This window comes from Mus pahari, chromosome 5, assembly GCF_900095145.1.
Source record: "Mus pahari chromosome 5, PAHARI_EIJ_v1.1, whole genome shotgun sequence".
NCBI classification, from domain to species: domain Eukaryota; kingdom Metazoa; phylum Chordata; class Mammalia; order Rodentia; family Muridae; genus Mus; species Mus pahari.
Window position 1 is genome coordinate 33,376,942 of NC_034594.1, and position 17,374 is coordinate 33,394,315.

General features: G+C 40.4%; 1 protein-coding gene across 3 annotated transcripts in view; it reads right to left on the reverse strand.

Moving 5' to 3' along the window:
• The window catches only part of Hecw2 (HECT, C2 and WW domain containing E3 ubiquitin protein ligase 2), a 373,974-nt gene that overhangs the window by 61,367 nt on the left and 295,233 nt on the right, over positions 1-17,374 (reverse strand). For all 3 annotated transcript variants that reach the window (XM_029538487.1, XM_021197433.2, XM_029538488.1), the window contains exons 17-18: positions 16,103-16,199; positions 981-1,064 (exon numbers count right to left, since the gene is read on the reverse strand). In XM_029538487.1, coding sequence (XP_029394347.1) covers positions 981-1,064; positions 16,103-16,199 — 181 coding nt within the window. The remainder of the gene's footprint in view (positions 1-980; positions 1,065-16,102; positions 16,200-17,374) is intronic.

A 17,374-nucleotide genomic window follows, 5' to 3' on the forward strand; every position in this document is an offset into this window, starting at 1 on the left:
TTGTCCTTCCAAAGTACTCTGAAATTTAAAAACTGAATCAATGCAACCACCACGAAGGGCAATACAATGGGTCAGTTCCACTAAGCGCCATCAAATCTGCAGAACCATTGACCAAACCTAAACTCTTAAAAACCATAAAGTAAATAAGCTACTCCTGAAACCAACAAAAGGAGAGAAAGCACATTCTGGAAAAAGAAAAGAAAACAGTGGAAAGAAAATTGAAAGATGATTGTTTGGTTTCAGCCTGGGGCAAGGCACGAGGGGCATATTTTCTATACCAAAGCAGACCTGGCCTCCAGGCCCTCCCAGCATCCCTCAGTCCCTACCTGGCATACCCTGCCCCCAACCCTGAACTTCCCAGCCCAAGGGCCGGGCTGCCCTTCCCCCAGAGGCTCATCCCTATATAATCCAGACACTTTTGCTCTCTCCCTTCTCACTCCTCTTCTCTCTCTTCAATAAGCTCCTTTCTTTCTCTTTCCTCTATGGCAACTTCCGTAACCTTGGTCCTTGGGGCCAGTGAACTCCCAACCAGAACGCAGCTTCCCAAAAAACTCATCTTTATATAATCTAATCTGGTTTAAACTGACTTATTTCACTGGCTTATTTTTGGTACTTATTAAGTGGCGGGAAAATAACCTATCAATGACCTCTACTCTGCCCCAGGGGTAAGCTGCACATACTTCTTCAGTTAACTTCCGGTCTACTCTTTGAGTGTGGTATTTGATTTGTTTGTCTGTCTAATCTTGTCATTTCTCGGCAGTGTAGAAGCATGAGTAAGCAAATCTTAGGGGTACCTGATGTAATCTGAAATACATTACCGTGAGAGCTCCACCCTAAGTTTTCAATATGACGATTTCCTTAAGACCCCGAGGAGAAAGGAGGCATTTTAAGGCTACCAACACTGTGGCATATTATTTTCTAAAACATCCCAAATTATCTAACAGCAGGAGACTTCCACCTGAGGCCCCAGTGTCACATACCTCAATAACATGACAAGGTCTGCATCGCTTGAGAGCCGCACCAATCCAGGGGTCCCTTCAGTTCGGATAAATTGGATCTTCTCCCTGTTGAGGCAAGGAAATGGTGTAGATGTAACTTATTGGATAGCCATATTTTCTATCATGGTTGTAGCATTTTTGGTACTTATTAAGTGGCACGGTGCTATGGGACTTTAAGAATACAAATCCCCAAAGGGCACACTCCTTGCTTTTGAGAAGAACACTGTTTGCTGGGAGGAGGTGGTTGAATGTTTGCCTAGCATGCAAGAGGCTCTGAATCCATCTCCAGCACTACAAAAAAAAAAAAAAACAAACAAAAAAACAAACAGCCAGGCAGTGATGGTCACGCCTTTAATCCCAGCACTTGGGAGGCAAAGGCAGGTGGATTTCTGAGTTTAAGGCCAGCCTGGTCTACAGAGTGAGTTCCAGGACAGCCAGGGCTATACAGAGAAACGCTGTCTCGGAAAAAAAAGAAAAGAAGAGAAAAGAAAAGAAAAAGAAAAACAAACAAAAAGGTATAAAGCAAAACATACAAGGAAAAGACCCTGTGGGCGACAACAACTTCTAATGTTGGGAGAAAACAATTATTCTGCCACCTAAATAGCCTTATAGACGGCACTATTCCAGACAGTAAAACCAACCCCCTTTCTGGGTTAAGGCCACCTGGGAGTTTGCATCTAAGCAACAGCTTGAAAGGGTGACTCCACTCTCTTTAGAAAGCAATCCCGGAGATTTATCCCCATGCCATTCAAAAGGTGTGGGCGGAATATCCAATGTTTTCCTGAGGATAAACCTGTAAGTAACATGTGGTACAAACAGTGCCTGTGACTGTGCTTATAGCTTCAGTAAAAATAATAATAATAATAATGAACATGGCTATTTTAGATAATGAAAAACTGAAACATTTTTAATTGCTAAGACTGGGAAAGAAGATATTGTGTATAATGCAGAAATGTAAATAGCACTCCCACACCAGATACAATGCTATGGGGGGAGATACAGATCAGTAGAGTGCTTGCCTGCTACATAGAAGACTTTGGGTTGGATGTGTAGTACAGTACAGTACACCTACACACACACACATACACACACACACACACACACACACACTGCCATGACATGCTATTTCTGCCATTAACATAAATACATGTGACAACATCTTTGGATTCACAAATCATCTTCATGTTCATATCTTAAACTTTTCATATGAGCATAATTTTAATAAAACATTTTCTTATTTTTTTCTAATTTACATCATGTTATTTCAGAGCATTGTACAGTAATGCATTAAGATGACAGGAAAAATAAAAGTTTAAGCTATGGCACTGAAACCATTTCATTTGACTGAATATGGAAGCCAAACATATACGCAACTTTACTGTGAGTGCTAAGAACTCAGCATTCTGAGACCTGAAGCATAAAGTGAAATGCGTGTCTGGTTACTCATCTAGATTTAGTTTTCTTAGAGCATCTTAGCTCTACTTGTTATTTTTACCAGTTCTGCTATACCTTAGGTTCGTTAGATCTAAGTTGCCTTAATAAGATTCTTTACTGAGTTAGAAGCCACAGGTTTAACTGCCTGGATAAAAATTCCCCAAACACATAGAAACTGACTTGCCTTTAGTCACAGTTTACAGGGCTAGAGTACAGGGTTCAGGCTCTTGTTTCCTCTAGCTAGATCCATTTTATGTTTATAAGTGTAGGAAGCACCTAACCTTTATGCCCTGGATGGTTTTGGGTGTCAATTTGACACAAGCTAGAGTCATCACAGAGAAAGGAGCCTCAGGTGAGAAAATGCCTCCTTGAGATTGAGTTGTGAGGCCCTCACTGATCACTGATTATAAGAAAGCAGGCTGAACCAGCCATGGAAAGCAAGCCAGTAAGCAGCACCCCTCCATGGCCTCTGCATTGCCTCCTGCTTCCGGGTTCCAGCCCAGCTTGAGTTCCTGCCCTGACTTCCTCTAATGATGAATTAGGATCTGAAAGTGAAAGCTAAATAAACCCTTTCCTCTCCAACTTGCTTTTTGGTCATAGCGTTTTGTCATAGCAATAAAACCCTGACTAAGAAGAGTTGGCACCAGCATAGTGGGGGATTACTGTGACAGACCGGACCATGGTTTTGAGGAGGATTGTGGAAGGACTCTGGAACTTCCAGCTAGGAAAACCATTGCCTATTGAGATCTCAGTGAGAAGTTCTGTAGGAGACTGGAAAATAAGAATGTTGAGAACAGTGCAGAAGATGGAGGCTTGGCTTGTGACATTTCAGAGGGAAGTTTAAAGACTTAGGGCTGTTGCTGTTTCAATGTAAGAGTCTGTGGTTCTGGTTAGCTGGGGCTGAACAATCAGCTATGATTAACAAGATACCAGAACTACTAAAGTGAAACTTTTTCATTACCGGAACAATTTATGCTGGTTAGCTGGAGCTAAGCAATTAGTGATGATTACGAAGATATCAGCATCACTGAGGTCAAATCTTCTGGGAAGTGTTTTCTGAGAGCACAGAAAAGCTGTGTTCCAGAGACAGCCAAGGTTGTACCTTGTGTTGGCAGCCAGATTTGGTACCGTGCAAGAGTCACCCAGGTGGTATCGGGTTTGAAGGCATCATGGAGAGTAGCTGAAACCTGGCACTTTGAGAGGGCAGGAGAGGACAGATGAAGATGCAGCCTCAGTGGCAGTTGAAGGCCCAGGACTGAAGGGAGTCATGAGGACCAGTTGAGGTTTGGCATCATGAAGAGAGCTTATGAGAGGCTATTTGTGAAAGCACAGCCCACGTGCAGCTGAAGACCCCAGCGTTTTGAAGATGCCAGCACTATGGGGATGACCACCAAGAACAGCAGTAGCAGTGGGGTGGAGGCATCCAGAGCCTAGAAGACAAGCTGTGTGCTACAGAGGGCAGAGCTAGAGACGAGGCCCAAACCTTTGGAGGAGCCCAGAAGATGGTGAGTAGATCCCTGACACTGGGTGATTTGGATTTGATTTGATTGTCACTGTGCCTTGATTTTTTTTTCCTTTTGAAGTAAAAAAGCATTTTACTGGAGTCCACAACTGAGAGTCTTTGAATTGTAAAAGACTATCGATTTTAAAAGAGATTGGAATCTTTAAAGGGACTGAAATTTTAATGTGCTTGAATTTGTAAAGACGGTGGGACCTTGAAAGTTATTTAGATCTTGGGGATTAATAAGAAACGAGGGTTATGGCTTAATGGTGATGTGTTTTTGTGTCAATTTGACAAGGATCAGTTGCACTGGCTGATTTTGGGTGCCAACTTGACACAAGCTAGAGTCATCAGAGAGGAAGGAGCCTCAGTTGAGGAAATGCCTCCAGGAGATCCAGCTGTAAGGCATTCTCTCAGACAGCCCATGGTGGATGGTGTCATCCCTGGGCTAGTGGTCCTAAGTTCTCTAAGAAGGCTGACTAAGCAAGCCATGGAGAGCAAGCCAGTAAGCAGCACCCCTCCATGGCCTCTGCATCTGCTCCTGCCTCCAGGTTCCTGCCCTGCTTGAGTTCCTGCCCTGACTTCCTCCTTTCTGCCTTTCTTTGGATTTTTCCAGACATGGTTTCTCTGTGTAGCCCTGGCTGTCCTGGAACTCTCAATGTGGACCAGGCTTAAAGAACACCACAAAGTGTGTCTGTCCGGGAGCTTGTAATGCAATAAAAATCAAAAGCAATCTCCAGTATTATATTAAAATTCCATAAAGTGTCCTGTCCGTGTAACTGAGTTTTGGTTTAGGCCACGGACATGCACCTAGCCTAGAGGGCCTTTAGAAAGTCTTTTTAAGTAAAAACAAGAATGACTCGTTTATTGATGATTCAGAGAATGACCAGGGCTGAGGACAGAGGAAGAGACAATTAAGCAGTCTCAGAAATGGCCCATAATTTCCAAGAATGAAGAAGGAACTGCTCCTTGGTTATCACCGATTTGCCCAATGTCCCATAGACCAGTGTTCCTCACACTTCGACCTTCATCTACTAGAGATCTACAGACAAAATCCCAAGTTCTGCTGGAAGTTGTAAGTTTCTTCTCATTTTGGTGACCAAAACAATAAAAAGGATAGAGCATAGTTTGGATACTATAGATAACACGCATGACTGTTTACTACCATGTGACTTCATGCTGAATGATACAAGACAAGTGCTTAACAATTAGACACAAACTCTTCAAATGCTAGCGACCAGGACTGTCACTTACGCCACCGGGCCTTGGTGCCCATTTCTGCTCATGCACAAATCTCTTACTGATTGGAAAGAGAACTTTTTTATTGCACTATTAATTTGTATCATAAAGATGATCAAGGGAAGCTATATAATATGCATTGCCACAGGCTAAAGAGAAAACAAAGAGACGAACTTAAAAAGTATATTATGCAGTTATGCTAAATGTTGCATGAAAAATGCCATGTCTTATTCTATGTAGCATACTGCAAAGCTTTGCAGTATGCTACAAATTGAAAAGTGGTGAAATTCACACACCATGAGATGAATTCAGTAACATCACTGTTGTAAATGAGCCAATTCAGGCCAAATTAAAGTGTACAAAGGTAGTTTATTGGGGAGCCACCAAATTAAAGTATACAAAGTGGGTTCATTGGGGAGCTACTCTCCAGTAGGTTCACTGGTCTCAGGGAAGGAGGCCAGGGGAAGCTGCTATGGAGAGGGCAACAGAAGAGAGAGGACAGAGAAAGAGCACACAGGGAGAGAGAGGAGCAGAGAGATCTAAATGTCTGGATTATAAAGGGAAGACCTACTGGAGGAAGGGAAGCCCAAACCCTGGAGGATGGGCTATACCAGCCATGCCTTGTAACAGGTAGGGACTGAGGGATGCTGGGAGAACCTGGAGGCCAAGTCCCCCTTTGGTTTGTAAAATATGCTCCTCAGCTATTTGTCCGGGGTCTGAGTCCCAACTGGCAGACTTACACAATGAGTCAGCCAATACAAGTAAGTTTCTGTTGTGGAGGGAAGAGGTGCCATGATGATGCCAAGGATTCGTGCCACAGACTATCAGGATTGAACCCAACACAAGAACAACAAAAGACAAGGTCTAAGCCAGCACCGGGAGGCAGAGGAAGGCAGATCTCTATTAGTTTAAGGCCAGCGTGGTCTATGAAGTGAGTTTCAGGACAGCAAGAGCTACACAGAGAAACCCTGTCTCAAAACAAACAAACAAAAAACAAAAAAACAAAACAAAACAGACCACACCCTCTTTAACCTCCCCCCCCAAAAGGGCAAGTGTGTCTTTCAACTGATAATCTCAACATTGATGATTTGACTTCTGAAAAAAAAAAGTCTCAGATAAAGTATTAATTCTATTGCCTTTGGGCAACTTTATGTTTACACATTCTTAAGTTTCTTCAGAATAAAAGTGGCTAAAGTCAACATGACTGACCTCCAATACTTCTTTTCCTTTTAGAAAATGGGATCTGGCCAGGCGTGGTGGCATACGCCTTTAATCCCAGCATTTGGGAGGCAGAGGCAGGCGGATTTCTGAGTTCGAGGCCAGCCTGGTCTACAAAGTGAGCTCCAGGACAGCCAGGGCTACACAGAGAAACCCTGTCTCGAAACTCGGGCTGGTGAGATGGCTCAACGGGTAAGAGCACGGACTGCTCTTCCAAAGGTCCTGAGTTCAAATCCCAGCAGCCATATGGTGGCTCACACCCATCTGTAACAAGATCTGATGACCTCTCTTCTGGAGTGTCTGAAGTCAGCTACAGTGTACTTACGTATAATAAATAAATAAATCTTAAAAAAGAAAAAAAAAAGAAAAAGAAAATGGGATTTGGCTCATACAAATTTCCATAAAGCTACTTAGCATTTGGAATTCATCTAGTTTGAACATGTTACTAACACATTTGACTGCAATTAGAGGATTCTGAATATGAGTTTATCATATCGATTCAAATTTATTCTGTTAATGTAAAGAGGTGAAAGATCCTGTGTCATAAAGAAATTCTCTTCAATCTTAGTGGCTCATAACAAACATTATAAGTTACTTTTGAGGTATGAGTTTCTTGAGGGCAAAAGTCCTTCCTCCTGAATCTCTCTGCCCACATGCTCTTCGTGGTGTTTCCCGCACAGGAGAACACAGTAAAATACAAATGAGGCACGAGATCAGCCAATGCTAAAACGGCAGACTCATAAAAACCTTCACTCCATGTTGTTACTAAACAATATTGTTCTCATTTTCTGCCATGGCAGGAAACAAAAGGAATCAGAAAGCTGACTTCACATTAATGCCTAAATTAGAATCCACGTAGGGACGTGGGAAGGGAGGTATAGAGGGTTAGATTAAAGCCAAACAAAACAAAGCAAAACAAAACAACAACAGCAGCAGCAACAACAACAACAACAAAAAACCCCAAAGCTAAACTGCATTGATTGCAAGTGCAGGAAAAGCTCCATTGCTGCTGCCTCTCACACCGGGCTTGTAACCACTTCCTCTCAGTGTAGACATGTACCATCAGAGAGTGACTCTCTCACACGAAGGAGGTCATTTGAGGGCAACCAGCCATGTCTTAAGACTGAAACTCCCACAGAAAACATTCTTACTGAAACCAGTCCTCTCTCAGGTCTTGAAGTGAAAGAAGGGCACGAGTTGAGAAAGAATTAGATGCAGCAGTGCAGACTGCATCCTTAGCTTCCTGAGCTGCTGGGCACTCACTAACACAGCAGTAAATACAAGTGCTTTCAACGCTGTTGCCTGAGGTGATGTTAGAGAAGTGCTTGGAGATCCCTCATGGTTCAAAGTCAAGGAAGGAAAATTAGTGATTGCTCTTGATGGCTATCACAGTCACAGGACAGACTGCCCTAACAGATGGCCCACTGGAGAAAGGCTCCTTGTCTTCCGACTTACTGCTTTATAGGGTAGGCTAGAATGTTAGTCCATGTGGCCTAAAATTCTCAGGTGACTCTCATTGGACACACAAATGATATAAATCCACCCCATGTTGAATTTAGCGTCACATATCAAATATCCTGCATATCAGATATTTACATCACAATTCATAGCAGTAGCAAAATTGCAGTTACAAAGTAGGAATGAAATAATCTTATGGTTGGGGATCACCGCAACGAGAACTGTATTGAAGGGTCACATCATTAAGAAGGTTGAGGACCGCTGATAGAGATGAACCTAAGTCATCTATACTTGCTTAATTCTGTTTCTTCATTTTAAGAATATTTAGAATGCAAATACCTAGCCTGGAGCTTATTATGTTGTAGGCTTTCAAAGATTATAAGCTAGCAAGACTGATACTAGATAGGCCACATCATTATTCATGCTTTTATTTTTTTTTTCAATAAAAGTACCTGTTGGAAATAGAGTGAAGCTAAAGTTCTTGTGATCTGCTCCTTTTTTGTGCTGATGTTGGCAGTCCATTCCGATTATATTGTTCCTTCATTTGATGGATTTGTATTGAGGATAACCATGAGGGACAGTGGCTTAGACATTGACCTCTCCATAAAATTAGAATGATGCTCAGAGTATCAGATAGTTCATATAACGGGTTTACATGTCTCACAGTTCAATGGTGATAGGAACCATGCATCCAACAAAACACAATTCTATATACAGTAGTGCCCCTTTCTCTATGGACCCACCATTCATTCATTCATTCATTCATTCATTATGAGGTGAGGATCAACATAACATTCCTTATGGTTTTTTTGTTTTGTTTTGTTTTTTGTTTTTCTTTTTTTCTTTTTTTTTGTTTTTTGTTTTTTGTTTTCTCTGTATAGCCCTGGCTGTCCTGGAACTCACTTTGTAGACCAGGCTGGCTTCGAACTGAGAAATCTGCCTGACTCTGCCTCCCGAGTGCTAGGATTAAAGGCGTGCGCCACCACACCCAGTCCTTATGGTTTTAAAAACCATTTTTTTTAGTTTTAATTGTGTGTGTGTGAGAGAGAGAGGGGGGAGGGAGAGAGATAGAGAGGGGGAGGGGAAAGGGAAGAGGGAGGAGAGGGGAGGGGAGGGAAGGAAGAGGAGGAGGAGGAGGAGGAGGAGAAGGAGAGAGAAAGAGAAAGAGAAAAAGAGAAAGAGAAAGAGAGTGTACAACAGTAAGAATGGAGGCCAGAGGCATCTGCATCCCTGGGCTGGAGTTATGAGCCACCAAACACAGGTGTAGGGAATCAAATTCAGGTCCTCTGAAAGAGTAGCAAGTGCTCATAACCACTGAACCAATTCTCTAGCCCCATGGCTTTTTATTGTCTGACTTCTGTTACCTATGGTCAACCACAGCTCAGGATATGAACAAATTTGTCCAGATATGAACAAATTCATGTTTTAAACCATTTTTATTATAGCATACTGTTATACTTACCCTATTTTATTTGGAATTTTTACGTTCCTGCTGTGTGAAATTTATAAATCATTTTTTTTCACAAGTACATATTACGGTATATACACAGTTCTGTTCCTTGGGAACTATCAGACAAACACTGAGCTCTCAGAACTTAATCTCTTTAGATAAGAGGAAGCTGGTATGAACAAAACCATTTTAGATTTTGTAAACAGTTTTTAACTATTATAGATGTATTAGTTACAATACATCTTTCCTCAGGCATTTCACAGCTTGAATTCCAAGCCCATTATTCTTATAATCAATGCTTATGATGTACTAGAATATATAGAGTTTTATAGTTTCTACGAATTATAATATTTTGTTATATATTAGGTAACAAGTGTTTTAATTGAAAATATATTAATAAATTAAAACTAACTCCCTATATTTTGGCTTTAAAATAAACATACCCCAAAATGCAAATATGAGTCTATGTCATAGTATATGACACAGGTATACGTCAAAAGCCTACCAGATACATATAAGCTAGCATATACATTCCAATTAAGACATCAATAGCAAACACTTCATGAAACTTTAGCTCTCAGAATTTTTTTCTGGAGTTTGCTCAGCTCTCTTGCTTCTTAAGGCTGATCTCATTGTATGTATATACAAGCCTTTTGAGATAGTAACTGGTGAAAACTGCTCCAGCCAGCCTTCTTGCACCAAGTTAATCATGACCTAGAGAGCTTTAACTGAAGTTCAGTTGCATACACAGAATCACGTGGCTCCATTTATATGTACAATCAGTCCCAAAGCAAGTGGCTCTGAGAATCTGGAGAAGGTCAAAGACAAATTATCTTGAACTTAGTCCTTGTGATAGCAGACACTTAACATATTAACTTCATTTTATGGTATATTTGCTAGGCTTCCAAACTATGAAATGCTTCATAATTCTTACTCCACTTAATTTTAAATGGATACTGAAAGGTAGAAACATATACCCCTGCTTTTAGAGTAATAACTTGAAAGGATCTTAAATGCTTCAGTCAAAGTCACCTTGAATCATAAGTAAACTGTAGTGTTCAAACTTAGGCCTATATATTCAAACAAAGGCCTGTCTGACTACAAATATAATTTTAATCATTTATTTATTTATGTGTATACACTCTATTTGCATGTATGCCTGCATGACAATAAAAAGCATCAGATAGAAGAGGGCATCAGATGGCATTGCAGATGGTTGTGAGCCATCATGTGGGTGCTGGGAATTGAACTTAGGACAAGCATTCAGTGCTCTTAATAGCTGAGCCATCTCTCCAGCCTCCCAAATATGAAATTTTTAAAGTAATTTATTTATTTTATTTTTATAGCTATTGGTGTTTTGCCTACATGTATGTCTGTGTGAGGGTGTCAGATCTTGACAGTTGTGAGCTGTCATGTAGGTGCTGGGAATTGAACCTGAGTCCTCTGGAAGAGCAGTCAGTGCTCTTAACCATCTCTTCAGCCTCCAAATATGAAAAATTTAAGATACATAACTAACTACTTTCCAAGAGTCATGACTTCTGGTCTCCTAGGGAGAGTTGAGAATCTTCTACCAAAAGTACCCAACTACCATTTATAAAATTGTCTATAAATTATTTTAATGAGGTACTTTTAAAAATTCAATAGTTATCCCCATATAAATGGCCCACAGGAAAATAACAGTCCCAATCTAGATTTTCTATTATTTAAATTGAGTTAAGCAGCAAAGATCAGAACCCTGTTAGGTTGGTCCTCAAATCTAAGCGACCAGTAAACAAATTAGAGGAGACTGAGAATCAGAGAAAGGCAGGCCCTGACAAGAATGTGTGTCAGTAGGTATAAATTCATGCTGCTTAGACCAAGGAGTACAGATACCAGTTGAGGTTAATATTTCCAGCTCAGTTATAATGAGGAAAAATTCATTTGCAATCAAGTTGGATGAGAAATAGGTTAGGAACTATGAACACTGGGGTTTGTTTGACTTAAGCTAGTTTTAGGAAACTTTGGAAACTTCAATTCTACAAAATTCTATATTGTTCTATAATTTCAAGGCAAATGTAATTTGAAAATTCAATCAGAGAAATACTAATATACAACAAAGCTGCAAGGTCGTCCAAAAAGGATGAGAGAAAGAAACAGAAAGGTCCACAGTTGTGTTTGCATCTCGGGTAGTGAACTGAAGCACATGCCTCTTCGTTTCTTGTATCTCAGAAGTTCTTGGCTCATTTCTTTACTAGTAAATTAAAATATGAAATGGATTTACTTAAACAAAATGAAAAAAAAAAAAGTATCACAGATGACATTCTCATGGCAAGGGACTTCTGTAAGAAGCCTGTGAAGAACAGCCAGCCTGGTGCTTATTACTGGTGCCGCTTAGGAAATCAGGACTGGCAGGAACAGACTTCCTGGCTGGGCCTACTAACCACCAAGGAGGGAAATTCTCAACTCTCACCTCAGGCTGAAGATCCTTGTATAAAATAAATTAGTATATAAATGTTGGAACTAAAAAAAAAAAGTATGGAATTTGTATGTGTTATATTCATTCACAAAATATTTTTAAAAGTTGTCTTAAATTAAGATATTTGCATTCTGATACTATATAAGAAGTTTTCTCTCCAGCTTCACATATACTAGATATCTTGGTATGATTATTAGTCTCCAATGAAAAGGAATAGGAAGGACCAATAGAGGCACCTTGTACAGAAGTGGCAACAAATTTGAATGCTCATTTTTTTTTAAAAGATTCATTTATTTTATATATATGAGTACACTGTCACTGTCTTTAGACACACCAGAAGAGGGCATCAGATCCCATTACAGATGGTTGTAAGCCATCATGTGGTTGCTGGGAATTGAACTCAGCACTTCTGGAAGAGCAGTCAGTGTTCTTAACCACTGAGCCATCTCTCCAGCCCCCTGAATGTTCATTTTTTAAAATTATATTATTTTAAATTATGAGTATGTATGTGGAGGTTGGTATGTGTATATGTGAGCTCTGTGTCTCATGGAGTCACAAGAGGGCATCAGATGCTCTGGAGCTGGACCTACAGATGGTTTTAAACTACCCACCATGGGTACTGGAAACCAAATGAGGGTCTTGTCAAAGAGCAGAACACATTCTCAATAGCTGAGCCATCGCTCACTCTGGATGTTCATCTCGCCTTTTGGATGCTTAGCTGGATGAAAAAACCTCTTCCTGGACTAAAGATTTGGAGGGACAACTTGGCACCATTCAACCTTATCATGATGACTGATAGAGTTGGAGAGAACCAAGATCTCAGAACAGCAGTTGAAAACAAAAGCCATTCTGTACATGGAAACCACAGCTACTCTACATGAAAAGAGAAAAGTGGATATGAATAAAGCTGAATCAACTGCTTGCTATGCTCTGACTTGGAAGGACTCACAAGCAACACAAGACAGGCACAGAGCAAAGAGATGCCCACTTTAGTCTCCCACTGGCATCCCTTACTCAAGGGACAAGGAAGGTTACTTCTTTCAAGTGGCTGTGCTATCAATGAGGAAGAATGCCCAGGAATATGTGTTGGTTATCCCTGGCTGTGCAGAAACAGAGCTCAAAGACACTTGGGACACATAGATTATCCATGGGCTCCGTTCCATGCATCTTTAAGGTCCACAAGTTAAAGTCTTTGTTTTCAAAATGGTGCTAACGGGCAGTGCTGTGGACTTCCAGGAGAAGATGTTTTGAGCTCATAAATCATCAAGATTGTGCTCCCAATGGGGACTGAGAGACCCTAGCTCCTAACTCTTGCTCCTACCTCTACAATGAGCACTTGGCTTCCTGTCACTCCCATCTGGCACCCTCTGTCCCCCAATCACAGCACCAAAGACAAGAGGTCTACCAGATCAAGGAGTAGAGACACTAAGAGTAAAGTAAGCTTTTTTCCTTAATAAGCTAATTATTTCAGGAACTTTGTTATAATGACAACTGGCTAACAGAATCTATTATCAGAAATGTCACCAATATCTGAGATTTTAAAACCTCAGTTTAGATCCTACCCCTACATCTGTGGGGTGTTCCTTACGATGCAGCTTTAACTATGAAACAGAATGTTCTCTCAGATCTACAAACTTCTCCTTTATGTTGTTATGATAAGCAAATGGCAACACGGAGTGGTGCACACTGGGTAAGAGAACATTATCGCATCGATTTAAGTTCCTGCCTCATTTAGCTTGCCATGCCTGCTGATCCTTCTTGTGGTCACAATTTGTATAGAGTCTCAAAGCATAAATAGATGGAAATATATCTCAAATCCAATGAACTAATTTCTCTGTAAGTGATTGCTGTGTGAGATCTATGCAGGAAAAAAAATATGCTTAACTAGGAACACTGAAGACCACTGGAAAATTTAAAATCATCAGCCTTCTTAGGAGTCTAAAAAAGCAGAAAGATAAAAAAGAAAAGCTGGATACTATCAACTGGAGCCTCCCACTGTCCCTCTAATAAGTTTGTAAAGTTCTTCTAAGTCATTAAAGACTTGTGGTAAATCAGATGCCCTGCTCAGGTAGATTAAATCACTCAGCCTCTCCCATGGCAGAGATTTAAAGATGTGCTAATTACTTTAAATAATAACCTAGAGTCCAGAGGAAAAGCACAAAACTCCTTAAGTATTCACTTTCTTAGTCTGTTCTGTGGGAATGAGATTTATTCAGAAGACTTCTCTCTCCCTTTCTCTCTCTCTCTCCCTCCCCTCCCTCCCCTCTCTCTTCCCCCTCCTTCTCTTGTGTGTGTGTGTGTGTGTGTGTATCTGGAGGAAGTAAAAGTGTGAGAGAGGAACTAGAGTTTTCTTCACACCTATTAACAAGAGAGGAGGAATTTGTTTTGCCTTGAGGCCCAGAATCTCTATAATCTTTAGTTAGAAGGTTGAACTCACTTCTGTAATTTTATTACTCTCTAGAAGACTGTGGACTGCTGAGGAGATGCCCTAAGAAAGAAAAGTTCAAAATCCATACTTGCATAATGTTTATAATTGTTGGTGATCAGGAACAGCATGCTCACGTAAAGAAAGCACTGAAGCTCATTGTGGAGTTAGCTTGTTGAAACCAGGATTCTAACCTAGGTTTCATTTACAGGCCATACTTAAAATGTTGCCTAGTTTATATTCTTCAGAAATATTTTTTAAAGGTTAAGGGTTGCATAGTGACATTGGCATTTTGCTCACTATGCAGAGAGGGCTTTTAGATCTGAGCAGTGAGGGACGGACCTCGAGGGACAGGCGGGTTGAGTGTGATCTAGTGGAAAGGTTCTAAGAAGTTAATTGAAAAATATGAACTTGAGAAATCAAAGTCACATAGTCAAGAGTACAAAGACCAGTTTCGTACATCACACAATTAATCATCAAATTAGCATCCAGTCAGGTTATAACACAGGTCTGTGCTGTAGAATTACATGGAGAGAATCGAAGAAAACACCCCTTGGGCTTACCCATGCTTCTTGAATTGAGCTTCTGGAGAGGGCATGGGAAGTAAGTCAGGAGAACGACTTTAAAGATGGAAGAGGAGTGAGAAGAATGACTTCAGAGATGGAAGAGGAGCGAGAGTGGGGGCGCAGGTAGGTGTAGGGTTGAGTTCTGGCATTTTGTATTATATAAAACTTTGCATCATTTGGGTGAAAACAAGGTTGGTAGAAGTAAGTGGATCAGTCTTTGAGAACCACAGCTATACACTAGGATGGCATCACTGGCAAATGCATTTCTACCATTAAAGGTAATGTATAGAGACAATCTCTGTGTATTGTATGGAAGCATCACCTGTCAACAAAACACTGATTGGTGAAGGAGCTGAAGCAGGAGATAGGAGGTTGGGGTTCAGAGAGAGAGAGAGAGAGAGAGAGAGAGAGAGAGAGAGAGAGAGAGAGAGAGAGACTCTGAGATTGAGTGTGGTGCAGGAAGAGATTCACCCTGAACTCTGAGGAGACAAGTGTGAAACTGAGAAGAGCTAACCAGCCGTGTGGTACTCATAGAAAAGAATAAATGGGTTAATTAAATTATGAGTTAGTCAGGGAACAAGCCCAAGCTTATGGCCTAGGCATTTATACATATATAATTAAGTATCAAAGTCGTTATTTTGGGAACTGGGGCACAGATGAAAAAGCTCACGATTACAGTGATGTGTAAATTAAGTGAGTACCAGATTATATAAGATTTCCCCTTTTCTACAACCTGTGATGCAGAGCACACTGAGACTGGAAACACTGTCCTATTCCTCAAAACTAAGAGCCATTGTGAGGTTGAAAGGTTTAAGAAAAGGTGTTCTAAGACGAGGACCCTTTTTGACAAGCCAAGAAAACAATCGCATGACAGAAGAGGAGCACATATTCAGGAATGCACAGGGAAACTAGAAGCAGGGCATACTGAAGGGAAGACTCACACAGGGGACACGGGATTCTCGACTTGGGTCCTACTGTGTTTTCATTAAGGAAAAATAGAATGTCAAGTCTAGGACCTTATAAATCTCAACTCAATAAAAGATTACTCATGTTGATTCAAGCTACACTTAAAATGTCAGTGTCACTGTTGGCAAGTCCTGATGTATTCTTGGCTGTGAACATTTGATCCCAAGAATCCTGAGGGGGAATTCTAGGTTCTTTAGCCAACCTTACTCCATTCTTATGCTTAGTAGAGAAAACTGGGGCTAAAACAGCTGATGTTGATGGCAAAACACATTCATTCACCACTTTTGTGAACAATGTCAGGAGGTAAGAGCAAATCTCAGGATGACTGCCGGTGTCACTGAAGCTTAACAGTTGGTGCTAGTGCCTCCTGGAGCAACCCCAATCCTGTTTACCTGAGTGAGTGGTTTCTGGCAAGATCAGGTTGACGCTCTTGCAGAATTTCAAGGATGTTGGGTTGACGCAAAAACGCAACAATTTTGTCATTGTAGGCTGAAAAAAAGTAAAAAGAAATGGTAATTTAATTTTTTTTTAAAAATCTACAGCTACTTCTATGATGATTTAAATTCAGACTTTAAAAAGTATGTTTTTGTTTTTGTTTTTGTTTTTTTTTTGGCTAATACTCCCTGCACTCTAGTCTTCAGTTGGAGCTGGTCTGCGACTGTGCCCATAGCTGCCTATGCTCCACTTCATCTACACTGTTATGTGATTATCAGGGTTACATCAGAGCCATGACACGTACTATTATCAACTCCTCTGATGAACCATATTTACTTTCAAGTGGCAAGGTTAGTATACCAACAAAATCAACAATTTAAATTTACCAAAGTCAATCTCAAAGCCAGGTACAAGTCTATACTCCTAGCATGTGTGAGTCTGGAGCAGGGAGACAGAGTTTGAGGCCAACCTGGGCTCTATTGTTTAGACTCTGTCTCAAAAACCAAACCAAACCAAACCAAACCAAACCAAACCAAACCTACCACCATCAACAAAATTCCAACAGCAGGCAACTGCATAGAAATGACAAGCCATTTTCTGGATGAATATTAGCTAGCTAGAGAGGTAAAGAGATAGACCCAGAAAACTCCCAAAACAATAGTCACCAGTAACAGTGACAGCCACAGTGATGATGATAAACCATTCTATAACTCTATGTGGAGATAAACACCACATGCAAACAGCTCCATTGCAAATCCACCGTATGAACAATTGCAACAGAAATCAACTATAGGCAAAACATATCTTTAAACAATCTACAGCCTATTTACCATGGCTATAGAAATGTCAAAATTGTTCATTAATGTTTATTAGGGGCACCATTATTACCTCTCTGTCAGGAAATGAATCTGCATCTATAAGATTATTTTGCTTATTTGTATTACTAATAATCAGAAATAGGTAATAAATATAATTCAGAGAACCAAGATTAGAGTGTCTGAGTTCACAAACAGCCGAGAGCCCAGTAATTCGAAACTTCATGCTGTCCATACGTATATATTTTAAAAGTTTTAAAATGCTATCTGCTAAAATGTAATTGCAATGTCAACTCCAAGGATCCCTAAAAGAACATTTACTGATAGGTGATCTGAAGACATTTTGTAACAGAATTGTTTTTATATTGCATCCAAGATCAGAGATGAGGTACTTCTTTTTTTTTTTTTTTTTTT